The sequence below is a fragment of the Phaseolus vulgaris genome, chromosome 7, assembly GCF_000499845.2.
Source record: "Phaseolus vulgaris cultivar G19833 chromosome 7, P. vulgaris v2.0, whole genome shotgun sequence".
Classification (NCBI taxonomy): domain Eukaryota; kingdom Viridiplantae; phylum Streptophyta; class Magnoliopsida; order Fabales; family Fabaceae; genus Phaseolus; species Phaseolus vulgaris.
Genome location: NC_023753.2, coordinates 16,965,082 through 16,984,508, shown reverse-complemented (window position 1 = coordinate 16,984,508; position 19,427 = coordinate 16,965,082). Strand labels below are relative to the sequence as shown.

General features: G+C 32.5%; 2 protein-coding genes across 16 annotated transcripts; both read left to right on the top strand.

The window, feature by feature from the left end:
* The first annotated feature begins 287 nt into the window (after nt 1-287).
* On the top strand, nt 288-11,302 carry LOC137827755 (splicing factor U2AF-associated protein 2). Its single transcript, XM_068634047.1, has 14 exons — nt 288-522; nt 658-741; nt 972-1,106; nt 1,191-1,420; nt 3,188-3,436; nt 3,593-3,685; nt 3,767-3,805; nt 3,942-4,031; nt 4,115-4,217; nt 4,367-4,447; nt 5,202-5,278; nt 5,854-5,934; nt 7,415-7,506; nt 10,869-11,302. The coding sequence occupies exons 1-14, from the start codon at nt 471-473 to the stop codon at nt 10,990-10,992; spliced, it is 1,530 nt and encodes a 509-aa protein (XP_068490148.1). The 5' UTR covers nt 288-470; the 3' UTR covers nt 10,993-11,302.
* A 2,065-nt stretch (nt 11,303-13,367) lies between these two features.
* Nucleotides 13,368-19,225, top strand: LOC137827756 (ras-related protein RABA5a). Of its 15 annotated transcripts, none has more exons than XM_068634050.1 (6): nt 13,461-13,679; nt 15,083-15,236; nt 15,425-15,507; nt 17,530-17,628; nt 17,756-18,192; nt 18,754-19,225. In XM_068634050.1, the coding sequence occupies exons 5-6, from the start codon at nt 17,853-17,855 to the stop codon at nt 19,098-19,100; spliced, it is 687 nt and encodes a 228-aa protein (XP_068490151.1). In that variant the 5' UTR covers nt 13,461-13,679; nt 15,083-15,236; nt 15,425-15,507; nt 17,530-17,628; nt 17,756-17,852; the 3' UTR covers nt 19,101-19,225. The 15 variants fall into 15 exon arrangements, with proteins under 15 accessions (XP_068490158.1, XP_068490162.1, XP_068490150.1 ...); XM_068634051.1 differs by lacking the exon at nt 13,461-13,679 and adding an exon at nt 14,312-14,908; XM_068634057.1 differs by lacking the exon at nt 15,083-15,236 and having other exon boundaries at nt 13,368-13,469; nt 17,844-18,192.
* The last annotated feature ends 202 nt before the right edge of the window (nt 19,226-19,427 follow it).

Sequence of the window (19,427 nt, the reverse complement as noted above, 5' to 3'; positions counted from 1 at the left end):
TAAAATATTAAAAAATGAAAACAACATTTTACTTTATTTTATTCCTCAAAAAGTAATTTATCCATTTTGAAAGTTTTTATAATTATGACAAAATTTATTTAAAATAATATTATATTTCTTTAATTAAGATAACTTTTATTTTTCCAACTAACACTTTTTTTTTTCATATACGGACAAGAGGGCATGTGTTCCCACTGTAAAAATATAATCTCATTATTTGTTTTCGTTATTTTTAGGGCCTATTATTTATCTATATATATATATGATTTTTTTTTTAATTTTCAATCAGAAGGACAAATCTTGAACTGTTGTCATTTTATTTCTTAACAATTAAATTGGTTTCCCAATTTGTTTCTCTTATTTCCGAAATAAACCAGTTTCTCTGTTCCCTCTAGAGAGTGTCATTTTGTATCGTAATCTTGGCCTTAGACAGCACAAACGCAGAAACCGCGAAATTTTGCCCAAAATCGATGAATTCGCAAAATGGTGGCGAGAGCCACCAACCTCCGCCGCAACCGCAAGGTACTGATGGATGCACACTTGTTTTCGTTCATCCTTTTCGTTTCTCAACTCTTATTCGCAGAAGAAGAAAATAAAAACAAATTAGTTTCTCTTATTTGGGTAAGTTCCTTATTCGATTACGTTTTGGTTCCGTAGGCGAAAAGGTTACTGAAGTGGGATGGTATGTTCTTGGTGAGGATCAGCAACAGGTTGGTCCTTACGCCTTCTCAGAGTTGCGCGGTGAGTTTTTTCAATATTAATTTCTTTTTCTTTGAATGTTTTTTGTGTTTGAAATGAACAAAGTGGAGTGGAGCTAGGGTTAGGTATTGTATATTTTGATTTTTTCTGTTTGTTCTCTCCAACTAAGTGAAAGCTGAGGCAGCACTGTGTCGACTTTGAGCGCACCTGTGATTTTATGTTGAAATTGAAACCTCTATTTGTGATATTTAAATGGAAATTGACTTGGACAGAACATTTCTTGAATGGATATCTCTCCGAAAATACGTTTGTGTGGTCTGAAGGAAGGAGTGAGTGGCAGCCCTTGTCCTCAGTTTCTGACCTGTGGACTCAAATTAACCGGCAGGGGCTCGATTCCTCAGCTGCAGGTATGACTTTTCTTCTCTTTTGCTTAGGATTTCCCAATATTATTATTTTTATTTGGGGAGCTTTAGAGTGTGACCTGTATGTAGTGTCTGCTCACGATGTTGACGAGTTTGAAAGGTGGGAAAAGGAGATTCAAGAGGCAGAGGCACAGGTGGAAGGTTCAGATTTTGGATCCTTTGCAGGCAATGTTGGTGGTACTGCGGCAGGAGAAGATTCTGAGAGACCTTCGACGCCACCTGAGGGTGAAGAAGAATTTACTGATGATGATGGAACCGTATATAAGTGGGACAGGAATCTTAGGGCTTGGGTTCCCCAGGTTGGTGCATGACATGTGTATCACTGATATCATCATAAATTTTTAATATCATACTTTGTGTGACCAATGATGTTCTTTGTTATATTATATGAATAAATGAAGATAGGCTACAAGCTTAACTAAATTTTGATGCCCAGGAATTTAGATTAACCTTAATCAAGTTGTCACTCTTTTGAAGTTTGAACTGTTTTTTGAGGCTTACGTGTTTTTGTTGGGCTGATTTTACATTTGTTGTCAACTGATCACTTGTTTCCATTTTTGAGCATATTATTATGGCATGCTAACCACATTCACACCTGAAATAGGTGACTCAATAACACATTGCATTGAAACAATAGGGTCTTTTGTTTTAGATTTTGCCTTCTGCACCAGCTACATGAGCATTTGAATCCCTAGAATCAAACGTTGCTGTAATAGTTCTTGTTTGGCATCTAGCGGAATTGATCCCTCATACTGCATACCCAATCCACCTTGGGCAGAAGCAAAAGAAAAACAAATGAAGCTTCTACCATGCTGATGGGCTTACATGTTATGTGTCATGATAAATGGATAAAATTGAATATTAATTTGATACTGTATACATTTCCAAAATAAATAGAATATGCGTTTCTGGTAATCTGTTACTTCCACAAGCAACATTGCTTAAGATTATTGAAACAAGTGTACACTTACAAAATCAATTCTCAAATTTAAACCAAACGACACTAGCTATAAGGTTATAATGGAATCTGAAACACTCTGTAAGGCAATTTATGCCCAAACCATATGAATGAATCTACTTCACTATCAATTTTATAATTAAAGTTTTAATGGATATCATAATATTTACATATTCAGAAGAGTTGCAGTTACTTTGTAAGATTTACTGTGTATATGTTTTATGTTTAACACAAATGTTAACTAACTATTAATCTTTCCTTTGAATCTATTCAATGCCTCATCACTGCATTGTGGCTTATGTTAAGTATGAAATTTTCATGGCTACTGTTGGGTACTAGATATTACATTACAAGTTCTGGGAATTCTTTTAATTCATCAGGAGGGAATACTTTCTCTTTCTCTAAACTTCTTCAGAACCTGTAATAATAAGTAGAAAATTTCATGAAAGTATTATGCTGTCAAGGTTTGTGGATTGGTAGTTAGTGGTGTTTTTAAGCTTTATATATAGGACCAGGATGTATGGAATGGAGGTGGATTCATAAATTCTTGAGGAAATGTTTAATTCCTCGAGTGAGAGATCTGTGTCTGAGTTAGCAATTCAGAGTGCACGGACCTTTTGAGTTTAGGTGAGAAAGAGAGAAAAGATTGATATCCATATCAATCTTTAAGAGAACCACCACACTATACAAGTGTTTCTCAAGTGTATTTTTTTTTATGTTTTTTAATACATCAAGAAGTCAGAATCTTTATGAAGTGTTAAATCTAATATTCTAAAAAAACTGAATAAAGCTGAAGTGCTTCTGTTCTGGATACTCATTTTTTTTTACTTGGATTTGATTACTTCTCTTTTTGGTTTGGTTTCTGCCAGTCACATTTTGTTTTGTGTGAATAATGTAGTGTTTCCATTTTCCTTTTCATTATAATATCGCGAATCAGAATGTTGTCTTTACAACCTTGAGGCCTGTTATACTTTTTGTGTTTGTGTATCCTTGAAGTAATTTATAAATCTCAGTAACGCCCTTGTAGGGCCAAAGTTGTTGATTGTTTCTTGAATGTATTTTTTTTTTAATTTTGTCTAGTGTGATTGATAAAGTTATTATATCATAGGAGTATCCAACTGGAAGCACTGAACCTTATAGGGTTGAGGACATGACCTTCTTGCAAGAAGAGGAAGTTTTTCCAACAATAACTAATTCTGATGCCTCTGAAAAGTTTGAAGACAGTTCAAAATTAGGTGTTTCTGATCCTTCCTTAAAGGAAGAAGTGAACAATGCAAACAAAACAAACGAAGCAAATGATATCAGTGTGGTAGCAGGTGGAAAAAGGAAACTTTCAGATCAACAAACTGACAAGAAGGTGCCCCTTTTCTTTCCATATTGTCTGTATCAATCCCCACGATGCATTTTCTTATCTTTGTTGCTTTGACTTGGAAACGAGTACCTCTTATTGGAGACAAATGGCACCTCCATTGATCTCATTCTGTTTACCTCCATTGATCTCATTCTGTTTCAGGAAGCTAATAAACCCCCGGATAGCTGGTTTGAATTAAAGATCAATACACATGTTTATGTAAATGGGTTGCCTGAGGATGTTACCACCGATGAAGTAAGTATCAACTTTTGTCTCAATTTCCTGAGTGTAAAATTTGTTGCAATAATTAACATGACTATGAGTAATATATTGCAGATTGTGGAGGTATTTTCCAAATGTGGAATTATAAAGGAGGTATATTTCTATTTCTACATTATATTATCTATTTTAAATTGTAAAATTATAAACAATTGAGATCTAATTCATGTCATTATTAGTTTCTCATGATTAGATCATAAGGGTCTTAAAATTCCGGTCATGGTTGTTATAGGACCCAGAAACCAAAAGACCTCGTGTGAAGCTCTATGTTGATAAAGAGACAGGAAAGAATAAGGGAGATGCTCTGGTTACATATCTTAAGGTAAGTCCCTTGTTGTGCTCCCTTGTGACACATAGTTGTGATTGTAACAGAGTTTCAAATTTTAATTATGTTGCATTTACTAGGAACCTTCGGTGGCTTTGGCAATTCAAATTTTAGATGGAGCACCTTTTCGCCCTGGTGGCAAGATTCCTATGTCTGTCAGCCAGGCTAAATTTCAGCAGAAAGGTAACTGTTATTAGATTCTTAATATTTCCTATGACAAACTTCTGATAATTATTGTTAGATATTTGTCATATGGAATCCATGTCTTAAACTAATAATTTAGTATTTATTATGCCTGCTGTTGCTTGATTAAGCTTTCTTTAAAAATGCAGGAGACAGGTTTGTATCCAAGCAAGTAGACAATAAAAAGAAAAAGAAATTGAAAAGGGTGGAAGAAAAAATGCTTGGATGGGGTATGCCTTTGTCTCCCAAAATTTTCAAGTTGATGTTTCTGGATTATGACTGGTTTCCAATCCAATCTTAAATTTAGCCTAAATTTCCCTTTCCATTTATTTTATTTTTTCATTAAAATACAATATTGATTTACCCTTCGGTAAATATTTTTACCAGAAATTTCTAGACAGTGAGTGGGTCAAGTCTTTACCTGTACAGTAGATCCCTTGGTTGTGTACTGAGCTAGGTTGGTTATCAATTGAGATTCGAACGGTGCACCACCAAGCTGATTTTTGAATTGTGAATCTTAATTTGTATCAAATTGTAAGATTTAATTTAAAGACAACAAAATTACTCCAAATATATCATAGTTCAATGTAATATTTTGCACTAGAAATAAATAAAACAACTTAACCATAAGTCATATAATAAAACAAAATTATTAGATATATCTGAGTTTGTGAAGTTAACTAATTGATATCTTATTGAATTCTGTAATATATTATTCTTATGAGTAGTGGAGCCGTTGCAAATGTTGAGCATCATTTATAAAACTTTGAACTAGAATGTAGTCTGTTCTCTTGTCTGCTTTTGATGATGATGGGTCTAGAGAGCATGCTATGCTTACATGACCTGCAGAGTCTTTTTTCAATATCAGTAGTATGAGAAATTTAGACTGTTTTGGTTGAAATTTTTAGATTAATTTTCAGGGAGTTATTTTTCTTATTTAGCATGCATCCCTTGTAGTAATGTGTTTCTAATTGTATGGCTCAGGTGGTCGTGATGATGCAAAAGTTTCAATTCCAGCAACTATGATCCTTCGTTTTATGTTTTCTCCAGCTGAAATGAGGGTTGTGCTACTGAATTTTGCTTATTTTCTGGATACAATTATCACACTACAAACTTGCTCTACTAGTGTCCTTACTTCTGCCTGTGGACATCGTTATATAGATCACCGAAACAAATTGCTACTGAAGTTTTTTATGCCTTTAAAAATTATAGCATGCATATTTAGAATATGTACATTTTGTGATCACAACTAACCTTTTTTCTTTTTTTGTATTTTGATGGTGATAGATGGTAATGATCACACATTAGTAAGAAATATGACCAAAATATTCCTTACCAGGCTTAGGCAAGTCTCGATGTGCAGTAGTCTTGTAAACTTCACATTCCAAATATGCAGTCCCGAGTGTGTGTGTGTGTGTGTTTAGATGTCCCACATTCGCTAGGAATTTGACCAAAATGCTGTTTTTGGGCTCATGCTATCACTCCCCCTTGAATTAACTTTTAAAGTAGAGTTATGCTAGGTGCCTTTTTAATAACTATAATAGGATTTCCTGCTTTTCTCATTGGACATTTAATTATAACTTGGTGCTTCTATTTCACACGTTGGACATTTTCTGATATTACCCAATGTATGCAGGCTGATGAAAATCTGCGTTTAGAACTAGAAGAAGACGTTAAAGAGGAGTGTACAAAGCTTGGTCCTGTAGATTCTGTCAAGGTAATTGGTCTATATATGCCTTAAAAGTTAAACAAAGTTGCTTCTCTTTCCTTTTTCTATTTTTTCTCTCGTTTTCTATTAAATATTTTGTACCAATTAAATCAATTGAGTGAAAAATACATTTATGTTTACTTTTTTTTTCTTTTCTTCTAGAATCCATTTAGACCTTACTAAATCTATGATGCCATAGGTGTGTGCCCAAGCCTATCTTTTGGTGGTGGATTTAGGCGGTGAAGGCTTTGTGTAAACTTAATATTGTTTAGGAGGTGTTTTAAAACGAAGGGATAAAAGATGAGATGTATTATAAATCTATCATGTAACCCTTGAAGCCTCTATAATTAAATTTTCTGAACATATAAACTTTTCTCATATCTATTTCTTTTATCATGAATTGAAATACTTATCTTGAACAAGAATGTTTTTAAGCTATTCCCCAACGAGAGAGTTTTTTGAAGCTTTTCTTAAATGAGAGCGTTTTTAGTAGTTGTTAGCACTATCATTGAGCCACATGTCATGTTTTAAGATCATATATTTGACCATTTAATACGATTTTTTTTTTAAATTCTTCTCCGTGCTACCCTAAAAACATTCCCATGTCACTGAAAGTGTCTCAAGGTGGCAAAATTACCTGACTGGTTGTCTCCTATGATGCATGGATACAATATGTGTATTCGATACTTATTTTTGAAAATAATAGGATACGATAAGTGACATATATACCTATTGAAAAATGTATAAAAATTCCTTAAAATATAAGAAATATATAATTGCAATTGTGTAAATCCAAATTAAAATCACATTTATCAGACATTGTCAAAATAAAAAATTATAAATTATTGTCATCATAAAAATATTAGTGCTTTATAGATTAGATACTTTAACGATGTCGGTAAAGTATCCTTGAGTATCGGATACAGATTGAAGTATCTGGTGGGTAGGTAAAATTAAGATCTTTCTTTGTTAAATGATATTTTTAATAAAATACATTTTAAGAAAATGTAATTACTGAACTATATGTTTGATTGGTGCATCTTCATTTAAAGTCCTAGTTCCACCTGAAGGCCCGGGGAAAATTTGATTCTAGAATACAGCTTTGTAAGTATTGTACTAATTCTTGTCCATCCCTCTATAGTTTGAGAGGCCTAAGCTTATAGTGTATGTATTTCTGTATTATCGTAACACTGCTTCAACTGAGTTATGACTTGGTTACATTCTGGTATGACAACTGTTGATGGAATTTACTTGGAAATTGTATATTTCTTCTAATTCATTTACTTGATTTATATATTTCCATAATTATGTGTGACATATCACCCCACATCTATACCCTAGTTTTAGAAATTTTGTTCTATCCACTATCCCTAGTGTTTATTGTAGTAGTGTTACTACTCAAACACCCATCATATTCATGCAACTATTGTATTTGTGCTCTCTAATTTTATATCATTTTTCATGTTACCTGCTGGTCTTTTTTCTGTAGATATGTGAGAATCATCCTCAGGGAGTTGTTTTGGTAAAATTCAAGGATAGGAAGGATGCCCAAAAGTGCATAGAATTGATGAATGGAAGATGGTAACTATACCTGCATTTTATCCATTTTCTTCTTTGCAATATATGCATAACTGTTACGAACCCAAAAACAAGCAACCAAAGATACGCCAAGAACACAGAGAAATACTGAATAACCTCTGTTTATTTCTACACCATTGTACAATTAGAACATTCACAAAGGAAACAATTATTCCTTTCACCCAGGACTTCTCCTGTCAACAAAACTGTAATAAAAAAATCATCCCCCTTCCCTAAACCGAAAGACCAACCCTAACCAACTAACTAACCACTCCCTTAACCTTTATTTTTTACATTTCTCCTCTAATACACCTTCCATGTCTTTTCCTTTTTTTTCTGTCCTAACAATAACCTTCGTATTGTAGCAACTTACTGCATCATTTAAGCAGCATACTCAACCTACGCGTGATGACTTTCTGTAGTTGACCATCTCCAAATCTGATTCTAGACATTCATCGACAAGAGAAGGTTCTATTAAAAATGTTGTTGAAACATCAGGAGCAGAAACTGAGGTGGTTATAAAAAAATAATTTAATAGGTGGTTATAAAAAATCCGTATAACCACCAGGGGCAACATACTCAACCTAGGCATATGATGACTTTCTGTAGTTGACCATCTCCAAATCTGATTATAGATACTCTCATCGACAACAAAAGGGCTATTAAAAAAATATTGTTGAAAGATCAGGACAGAAACTGAGGTGGTTATAAAAAAATATTAATAGGTGGTTATAAAAAAAATCCATATACTTTAGTTTAATTATATGATTCAATATTGAAAAAGGTAGTTCACCAAAATTTCAAAGTTTACCGAGTAAAATAGGAGTCAATTTTAAGCTGCTAAGTGTTAGCTGAAATGATTTTATATCTTGGTGTTTTAACAATGGACTTCCACCCCTTTAGTTTTTGTGTTGAATCCTTGTGATGCCCATAGTACCTTATATTTAATATTTGAACAACTGAAATATTACATCAAGTTACTTGAATAAAATTACTGATCAGAAAGATATAATATATTTGTATTTTTGCATGCTTTATCTCAAATTCCTCATTCAAAGCCATTAAACCTTATATACTTCATCGCATTTTAATGAAAACAAGAGTAGTTGGGAGAATTGTTTTCCTTGCGTACACAATCAATTTTATTATGCTAAAGATGCATTAAGGTCAAAAGCTAATGATGGACTTATTACAGAGCTAGCTACCATTAGCATATATTATTCAAATTAATGACTATAGTAGAAATAAAACACGTAATAATGAATCCAGACTACTATGCTAACGAATGTAGAATAGTACAATACTTCTCTTTATGTTGAAAATTACTATACTCAGCTTGCTATGGAAGCACAAACACAAAGACCAATGATATATTCCATTTTACTCACACTAAAGAAAAAACCCTTTGATTCCAGTGTTTGGCTCCAAATTTCAAGTTTAGAGTTAGCCTCTCCTGTCAATTCTTCAATCAAAACTATATCTTCAGCAAAAAGCATACATCTAAGTACATTTAAGAGTGTAGATTAAATTAATAAAGGCATTGAGCCCTAATGTAAACATATCCTTATAGAAGACTCATCCAAGAGTTCTCACACTAGAAGTAGCTATCCAACAAATATGTCTTGCATAGGCTAGATATAAGCCTAATTAACTCTTTTTTTTCAAATTCTTCTACAACACGTTTTTTTCATCATATTTTTTTTTTCCATGTTTTAAAAAATATGTAAATATTTTTCTTTGCTTGGGTGTACCTTTCCATCAACTCCCAAAGAAGATAAATAGATTTCTGTAGATCTTCTTGACGTAAATTCAGATTGATTCTCCACAATAGTAGTCTCTCTTAATATATGTTTAAGCACCTTTTCCCATTATTTCGTAATGTGTCTCGTACGTTTTATCTCTGTAATTTACACAATTTTAAATATCTCTCGTTCTGATATATAGGATATAAAATGTTACTCTTTCATTCATTTGTCACTTTTATCTTAAAATGTCATTAAATAGTTTAGTGAGCCAAATGATACTTTGTTCTCCCAAGCATTTCCAAAGTACAATAGGAATACCATTAGGATAAAAAACTTTACTATTTTCCATCCTCTCAATGGCTCTCGAACTTGAATTCTGCTATACTAAGTCAACTTTTTTTTGTCTTTTTAGATCTTCCGCATTAGAAGCCCGTCATTGAAAGTCTTATAAGAATAGTTGTCCGTACTCTTTGATATCGTAATCTGTTTAAGAGATCGTACTTGATTCAAATCTCATGTTGATATATCTTATGTTTTTCATTCTGTCTTGAGACCTCAGTAAAAGTCCTAAAACTTGAGATTGTGCCAATCAAGTATTAAATACAGATCTCATTGACAACTACAGTGATAAAGTGACTAATATCCTCACATCTGAAATGTTTTAACAAATCTGGACTTCTATTCTAACACATTCAAAATTGATTAAACTCAACACAGATAATTGATCTTCAAAAGAAACCTGATTAGCCCTGGCCTACTCAAGATATGCAAGACCTGCAATCTTTTTTGAGGGAAATTATTCATGTATTGTTAATTTCCACCGTGAGTTTCCTGTTGAAGTTTTTTAATTACTGTTTAAGATGATGTACTGAAACAAATGTTAACAGTGGTGCATGGCGGCCTGCGCCAAAAACGCTACAGCAAGATAACGTATAGTGGGATAAATGCTATTTTGAAATTTTTTATTGTTTATATAATGTATATGTGTATAAATACCCAAAAATGATGTCGAAATTAATAACATTTATAATTAACAATACAAAGTCATAGGTGTCTTAATTCTTAAACAAAAATATAAATAAATATTAACAGAAGTCAATTACAGGTTTCTTAAATAGAAATTATCAAGCATGATTTTCTAGAACCAAGTCTTAATTTATCATTTTCACTATCCTTACATCTATAAATTTCAATTTTGGAAACTAAAATTCCAAAATAGCTCTCCGAAAAAGTCCTAGTTTCTATATTCATCAGAAGGATTTTTATAAAATCAACACAGCGCTGCTACGACCAATTTTCAACCCGCTACAGGCACTACAGCAACCCTTATAGCGGGCAGGGCCGCATTGCTATAGCGATGCTATTTAAAACCCTAAGTGAAATATTATCATTGTCGGTAAACATTATCATTTTGTTTAGGTACATTGTCTGAATTCTTACTCTTCATACTATAGTTTTAAAATAAATATTCAGATTTTAAATATGCTGAAAGTGTTAAAGAATAGCTTGATTTGCAATTGCTTTTACCTTTTCTTTTCTCCTTTATTTCTCATTTTTATCATCATTTACCTTTTCCCGTGTATATCAACTCTAGTCATTCTTTTCCTCATTTATTTTCAGGTTTGGTGGTAGACAAGTACATGCTAGTGAAGATGATGGTTCAGTAAACCATGCATTAGTCAGGGATCTGCAAGAAGATGCCATTCGACTGGAGCAATTTGGTGCAGAACTTGAAGGTGACTGAGGCAAGGAGAGTAAGCGAATAACATTGCACCAGATTAACAGTTCTCTGTAAGTCCGGACCAAGGAATATTTCCCAGTGGCTAAAGCTTTTGGATTACTAGATCATCAATTTTATCAGTTTTGCAATGATATAACAGTTTTCCTTATGCAATTGGGAAAGGAAAAAGAATATATAAGAGAGAAGTTACTGATTTGGCTAGCTCACCTTATTTCGAAAATTGTAATATACCCTGTGTGCAGTATTCAGTTATTCCAGGTTACACCGATTGTGACGTGTTATAAATTAATGCAGTTAAATTTGAACTTTTAAATTAATTTAATTTATCTTAACTGTTGGCTTTCATCCTATAAGCTCACATATTTAGTACCACATGGGGTACAATATGGCATGGATACGAGAACCGATATTTTAAAAAAAAATCTAGTATTATAACACGCCATGTTTACGTTTATAAAATATTTCAGATAAATTTCTTCTGTTGTTAAAAATAGATATTGATTTTTTATTAATTTATAATTATGATAGTTACAATTTAAAAATAGACATTTTATCCAACCATAAAATCAAGTCTTGGATAATTATATCAAAGTGTCAGTTCCCTCATCTATGTTATCAACATTTAGAACGAAAACACAGTTTCTAAATTTGGATCAAGAAGAGAGAATTTTACTAATTCAAGAAACTCAACACCATTGTCATTTGAATATGTTTGGCCAAATATGTCCACAACCTTATCTTTCCTTTTTATACAATATTGCCTTTTATCTTTTCTATGTACATAAACTAAATATTATGTCCCTTTTAGATATACTGTTGTTTCTCTTAAAATAATGAAAGCCTCGTATAGCACGAAGAATAAGACTGTTGAAGAAATTAAAAAAAAAAAAGTTTGGATACTTTTTGAATATTAGTAAGCATTTAAAAATTTCCAGAAGTATGCCAGAAGAACTTAAAATTAAATAAAAAAGTATAAGATAATCTTCATATACGTATGTGAAAGTATCGTTATCGTTATGATACTTTTCCATTTTTGAAGAATCTAGATTTCATAGTCAAAGAGTTGTTCCATGTAAAAATAAAAATTGCAAGTACATGAGCACATTGCAGCGTTGGTCAATACAGACAATTTGATTACTGCAGTGCATTTTGGCAAGTTCATTTTACATAAAGAAGAATGTAAATAGGTTGTGGTACCAAATCTGGATAATAGTTTCATCTAGGATAATGGAAGTATGAGTGAAAGAAAATGGCAAAGGAGGAGTGGTGTAGGAAATTGCCAGAATAATGCTTCAAATAGCCTGTTCTTCTTAACAGACATTAAATAGGTGGTTGCCATTTAATTGTTTCATTATTTTTCTCCTGCTTTTCCATCTGATCATTGGTGCATTTTAGCATGGGGAAATTAAAGAACTGGTCCTGCATGGACCACGAAAAAAATTAAATCCAACTAAAGTCTGCAACTTTCAAAAATCTCAAGCCAACACCCCATTTTCATTTTCATTTTCATTATTAAAAGGGTACATTCTTCTGGATTCACTTCTTTCATAATGAAAGAGGAGTGTTGATTTGTTGAGATATAAGAACAAAATGTCCTAAACTCATCTATGCACTCATACTTTGTAACATGTTCTCATAAATTATTCTACAGACACTATTGAAATAAGTTTAAAATAATTTATAGTTATAAATTATAATATTTACATCTATACATAATATCTTTTTTTAAATTTAATTAATAATGTGGATTATTTTTTGTAACCGTTTTTTGTGCATATTCTTTTATAATTTTTGCTCTTACAAAAACAAATAACTCTTTTATTTCTATGACAAGCAGTTATAAGATTTCATACTTTCATTCTGTAATCATATCATTATAACAATTAATAAAAATGATTCCATTTTGTAATGATTCTTTTATGTTTTGTAACAGTTTTTATTTTGCTAATTATTATGATAATTCGTTTTTTAATTATATTAATTGTTGTTTATAATCATAAAAACATACTGTATAAATATATGTGTTTCTACTAGTTAATTAATATATGATGAAAATACCATGTTTTTTTATAATTGATTAGATGTACATAATTTTCGTACAATTTTTCTTCTGCTATGAATAATATTATGATAACTATTTCTTTTATTGATTATTATGATGGCTATTAGGAATGCATTTCCCGGTGGTATATAATAATAGAGTATTATGAAGGGTATAAAATATACTTAAAAACATATTAAACTTATTTACGTAAAAATTAAGTTAATTTTTAAAAATCATATACGGTTAATTTGGTCTAAAATAAAAAGAAAAAAAATGATTTCTAAAAATATAGGTGTAAGTTACTTAAAAAAGAAGTAAAAAAGAAAAAGAAAAAGAAAAAAGGAATTGATGCAGAGTTTAGTTTCACCGAAATAACCCGCAGACGCAAAAGTTGAAAACACATACACGCGCATCCATGAGCCCCAACATTACAACGGTAGATCCCTTCTCTCCTTCTTCCTTCTTCCTTCTCACATCTCTCTTATTCTTCATCTCTCTCTCTCCCAATTCCTCAATCACGCTTTTCGCATTTGCGTAACAATAATTTCCTTCTTCTCCTTCGCAATTTTCCCTTCTCTTTCCGTTTTCCCCTCTTTTTCCTTCTGACGTGTTTCACACCGCGGATTTTGATTCATTAACATATATGGTGAAATTTCAGTTTACATTGCAAACTTCTCTGAACTGGATTCAGCTATTATAATTGTTGTTTGTTTTAAACTCTGTGCCTAACTTGTTGTGAACAACACATTTGTAATGTGTTAGTTCGATTTTCGTGCCCTTGGTTTGCGCGTTTGTTATCTGTGTGTGTTTGGGTTAATGGAGTGTAGCCATATCATGGTATCGTCTTCTTTTCCAATTAGCACGATCACAGGGTTTGGAATTGGTGCGCATGCCACCTTTGCTTGCTTGGTTTTGTTTTAAATTTGAAATAAGAATGTTGATTGCGAATGGTTCAAGTGAACCCGTAGTGAGTGATAAAGAAGTAGATACGATTAGCTGGAGTTTTAGCGTGAGTTAGATTCAAGAGGAGTTGTTGGGACCACTTATTAATTGAAAGGTCAGTTAGTATGTCTCTGGAATATGTGTGGATGCGATTTGGAGACAGATTTTAGAGAGATAGTGCTGATTGAAAGAGTTAATGTGTTTGTATGATGAGTTGTAAGAGTTGTTCTTTGTCTTCTTCATTTACGAACCTGTTAGGTGATTGCATTTAGTGTACGTATTGTCTATGGACATGGAAATAATGAAGATCAGCCGGTAATTTAAATTTTTGAGATCAGTAGTTGTTTGGAAAAGGTTGTCGTTTCTGTTTTTGAGAGGAAACTGGATCCTCTCCTTCCACTCTGTTCTGCCAAGTCCTAGCATTCACTGGTTAGTGTAACAGTAATTAGAGAAGAGAGAAAATGTGGTTTGAGGATTGAGATTTTTCGGGAGAGAGAAACCTGCTAGAGATGCAGCACTGGATCTGGTCCATTTTAAGAGCTGTATGCAAAGGAAATTTTTGTGAAATTAGAGGACACTATTGTTATATGCTTATAGCCATAAAAAAACAATTATTTTACTGATTCTTGAGGTTTTTGCCTCGATATATAGACATTGAATTTGGTCCAATAGAATTGGAGTTTTACCTTGGTAATCTATACTGATATTTAATGTAATATTTATTATACTGATTATTGAGGTAAACTCCATTCTAATTGGAGAACAACACCAACAACACATATGGAACTACATGGAAGTTTTGTCCTACGTTGGTGTACATGGCTTGATTAAAATACTTTGAAGAAATTGTCCCAGTCCTTAGATCTGGAATGGGCAGGATCTTTTTTTCATTTTGTGGTCTTTCTTTGGTGTTTGGTTCACTCTTTTTCTAAGGTAGCTATACTATTTTACTATTGATGACTTTGTTTTTCTTTTCTATGTACATTGTGGCTCTATTTTGTGATGGTTTAGCTTGTTCTGTAATCTTTTACTCTCTGTTCTAATAATGTCATTTGTCCTTCCACCTAAAAAACAATGATAATAATTTGGCTATATTTGTTGTGAAAGGTCGTTACATCCTTTATGCTCCATAAAGCTACCAGTCTTTAGATGCTGACATTATTGTTTGAGAAGTGACAATATTTGAGGATATGAATTGGTTATTTTCCCCGGTATAACTACAGCTACCATCCCCTGTCCCTCTAGATGATATTCTGCATAGGTAGAAAACTCAACACCATAAAAATGATTTTAATCGATCATGAAAATTCATCTTGTTTTTTATTATAATCATGGATCTGCCTGATATTTCTTATTTTAACGTTTACGTGTTTTACAATTTATATCATTTAAGGAAATCACCTTATCTCTTTGATAAGAATTATCTAATCGATTTTTACTTAATAGCAGGGTTTGAGATTGTAAAGACTTAGTGGAAGGGTAAGCTGAAGTTGAAGGAGTTGAGGGGAAAACAAGGAGAGAAGGAGGTTGAGGTATTTATATATTTCTTGACTTTTTCTTCTGCAGAATTTTCTTTCTGGATATCTAAGCAAATAACAATCCCAAATGATATAGAACCCATAATTTCGATTTTTACCTTTGAATTTTTTTGAGCTTGTTATCACATGGGGTGTCCTTTGCCAACAATTATTTTCTGGCATTAAATAAGTTTCCCTCAAAAAATTATGGGTTGAATTATTCGGGGATCTTTTTCTTTTACTTCCCTTTCATCAAACTTGCTATTTTACCAATCTAAGTTCCAACCATAATTGGGCTCCGTGTAGTGCCTGTTTGCAAGCCAAAATTACTACTAACCTCAATTTGACCTTCTTTACTGGTGTTCCTGCATGAATCAATTGAAAATATATATCACCCCGTACCTTGATTTTTGTTATGCTTGGAAGACAAGATTTAGGAATCTGTGAATTTGTTTTTAACCATGCTATGAATCAAAGATAATATGCATAATATGAAACCTTTTATCAGGGTTTAATCAAGCTGAGAAGCTAAACAGTAACGCAATGTTGCTAAGGTAGTTCAATGACTTCAATTGGAAGTTTTCTGAATCTTTTGATGAATACTTTTTTTTCTAAAGAGTTAATACTGTCGGTCTTCCTTTTCATGTTTCTCTAGTTTTCCTTCCCGTATGCTAACCCCTACTCGGTAAGGCAAGCTAGAAACCCATGGATGCTATGCGAAGTCATACTATTAATTTTTTTGGCCTTATCTATGTGGCAAGTAATAAAATATATTGCCGAAAGGAAACACGTTCTTTTCCTCGTTCGCGAACATGGTTCTTTTAGATTGTTAGTCTAAAGTTTGTGTATAAAATTGAATTTTTTAAGAGATGTTAAATGGAGAAGCCATTTTATTTTACAATTATAAAAACTAATTAATTTTTAAGAGATGTTCCTGTCAGATTTTAGGATATTTCTGTGTAAAAAACTGCTCCCTTTCTTGCCCTCTTCTTTTTTCTCCGGATAATTGGTTGTGATTATTTTGAAAGACCACTCTATTTTTATGATCCAGTCAATTAGATTTAGTTAATAAAGGACCTCTCATAATAAGGAAAGGTTATAAAGGACCAGATTCCTGACATTTCTTTGTATCCTATTTTGTTGGCAAAGTATGCACATGTTTGGGAGAACCTACAATCATCAAGAATAAAAAGTTCTCATGAATTTCCTGAAATTTTTTCACAATATTTTTTTCCTTCAAGCTAATCAACATGGTTAAAAAAATAATTATTATAAAGTTTCTTACTAGGAAATTGATGTGCTATTCAAACACAAGAAACCATAATACTAACAGATGACATGATTAATCCAACAAACTGATCTAAGCATAATGCTACCTCTGCATGATAGTTAGCAATTGGTTCTTCAACACTTAGCCTTTTGATAAACTTTACCAAAAGTATGCCTTTAGCATCCAAGTTTTATTGATCAGAGATTGTAACATCTTCTAAGAAAAGATGAAAATAGATTTATCTAGTCACTATTTTTTTTAAAAAAAATACCTGAGTAACTTTTTTTTTTGGGGTAAAATAATTTGAAACAGAGGCTCTCTTATTAGTTAATGAATAAAATTTGAAGTTTTTTATGCTTCTTTCCGAAAAGTTTGTCAAGAAATTGAAAGGGTACAAAATTATCTGGTTCTGTTGACTTGTGTTGATGTGCTACAGTTGAATTGTTAAGTGATATACTACTTAGCACTCAGCGATGAGTTTTGATATTTTAAACCTGCTAATGACTTGCCTGCTTGTTGGTTGTATTGCCTAATCTCTAGTTTAATGGACAATTGTTTTCATTTATGGAAACAAATTTCAAGAATCTTTGGGCAAGTTTTTCATTTCGATTTGATTCTCACTTTGGGATTTTGTTTCTCAAGAAACAGTTGTGGAAAAAGAACTTGAAATATTTACCTCTGGGAGTACTCCCTAACTTTCGAAAGAAGTCTTAAAATTAATATAACACTTCATTGACAGTAGTGCGTATTGCAAATGATGCTTTCAGGTACTCAAGAAAGTTTTGGTAGTTTAAATTGGAGGGGCCTTGATGCCAATGGTGGATACAGTTGTATTTGCTAGAAACTGTAAACAGTCACTTCATAAGGTAAGTCTATTATATATTCAACATTCTTGTGGAACTGCAATATATGTCACAGATATTCCCTTCCTGTCTTTCCGTAATTGTTTGTTAGAAGTTGCTCTTTTGTTTCTGATCCTTGTTCTCATCTTAGGTGAAGGTGACATTCTAGTAGTGGAATGGACCAGATTCCATGATGATTATATATTGTTGATTTGTTTCTACACACTGGCAATCCTTAGGTCTGACAGATGGCTTTACCTAATGAAGAAGAGAAGACTGAGGACTACCTTTTCAAGATTGTTTTAATTGGTGATTCAGCTGTTGGGAAATCAAATTTACTTGCACGATTTGCCAGGGATGAGTTTTATCCTAATTCGAAATCAACTATAGGAGTAGAGTTTCAAACTCAAAAGATGGATATTAATGGAAAGGAAGTTAAAGCACAGATATGGGACACTGCTGGGCAGGAGAGGTTCAGAGCTGTTACATCTGCATATTATAGGGGTGCAGTTGGAGCTCTTCTTGTGTATGACATCAGCCGGCGCCAAACATTTGATAGCATAGGCCGATGGCTTAATGAACTCCATAGTAAGAACTGCAATTGTTTGATCCCTTTCTCCATGAAGTTTTTCTCATGCTTATTTTCTGTGAGGTTTCAAATTTAGGAAATTGTTAACTTGTCCTTTAATTTGGCACTGATACAGTATATGAAAACGTTATGTGATTAAGTGTCTTTGGGATAGATTATTTTTACTGACTTCACCTTGTCTTGGGATAAAAATGTTGCTTACACTTTCAGTTGTATGTTTTGGGACAATAGCTATAAATCTGCACCTTGTAATAAACATGGTTTAATATTAATTAGTGAAGTCATTTTGCTTTAGGTATATTTGGAAAAAACTTCTCCAAAAGTACTGAAAAAAAATGAAAATGAAAATAAGTTCCTTAACATAAATAAAAATTAACTTGTACATAATTGGAAAGAAAAAGCTAAGTGAAATAAGTGTTTACGGATAAGTTTAGTTGTGAATATATTGATAGGCCACTTGGTTTTTATTGTTTTCTTGCTTCAGAAACATTGCATTCACATATTTTGATTGTGCATGTGATAAACAAGGATTAAATGGAGTGATTATTATTATTTAACAGCTCACTCTGACATGAACGTTGTTACAATACTTGTCGGGAACAAGTCAGATCTTAAAGATGCAAGGGAAGTGGCTACAGCTGAAGGCAAGTCCTTGGCTGAGGCACAGGGTTTGTTCTTCATGGAGACATCAGCTCTGGATTCATCAAATGTAGCAGCTGCTTTTGAAACCGTTGTAAAGGAGATCTACAACATCTTAAGTCGGAAGGTTATGATGTCTCAAGAGCTCAACAAACAGGATGTTGCCCGAATTGAAAATGGAAAGACTGTTGTTCTACAAGGGGAAGCTGAACAAGAAGCAGAAGCAGCAGCAGCAACAGATGTCGAGCCAGCAAAAGGTTGTTGTTGATCATAGGTTTTGATATCGGCTCCAAAACCGAGTTTTTATTATAATTATTCAACCAATCCTGAAAATGTAACTCAGATATTCAAGATTTATCTTTAAATGTTTACCGGGAGATTTTGGAGTAGAAATTCTCAGAATTACATAAATGAGAAAAAAAAAACAGATAACAAGTAGCATTAAAATGTTCGAAATTTTACGCATAAAAACCTCGTTAAATTATTAGATAGTTATTATCTCTACTATTTCAGTGTATAACTTCGGAAGTATTTGTTTTAAATGTATTTTTGCGGGCTATTTCGACTATTTGTAGCTCAATTATTTGACGGCTCA

Bases quoted from the DNA above. Each gene is read 5' to 3' on its own strand.
- LOC137827755 (XM_068634047.1), top strand. From the start codon at position 471: ATGAATTCGCAAAATGGTGGCGAGAGCCACCAACCTCCGCCGCAACCG. The intron at 1,107-1,190 runs GTATGACTTTTC...ACCTGTATGTAG, and splicing joins GCTCGATTCCTCAGCTGCAG to TGTCTGCTCACGATGTTGAC. The intron at 4,448-5,201 runs GTATGCCTTTGT...TGTATGGCTCAG, and splicing joins AGAAAAAATGCTTGGATGGG to GTGGTCGTGATGATGCAAAA.
- LOC137827756 (XM_068634057.1), top strand. From the start codon at position 17,853: ATGGCTTTACCTAATGAAGAAGAGAAGACTGAGGACTACCTTTTCAAG. The intron at 18,193-18,753 runs GTAAGAACTGCA...ATTATTTAACAG, and splicing joins ATGGCTTAATGAACTCCATA to CTCACTCTGACATGAACGTT.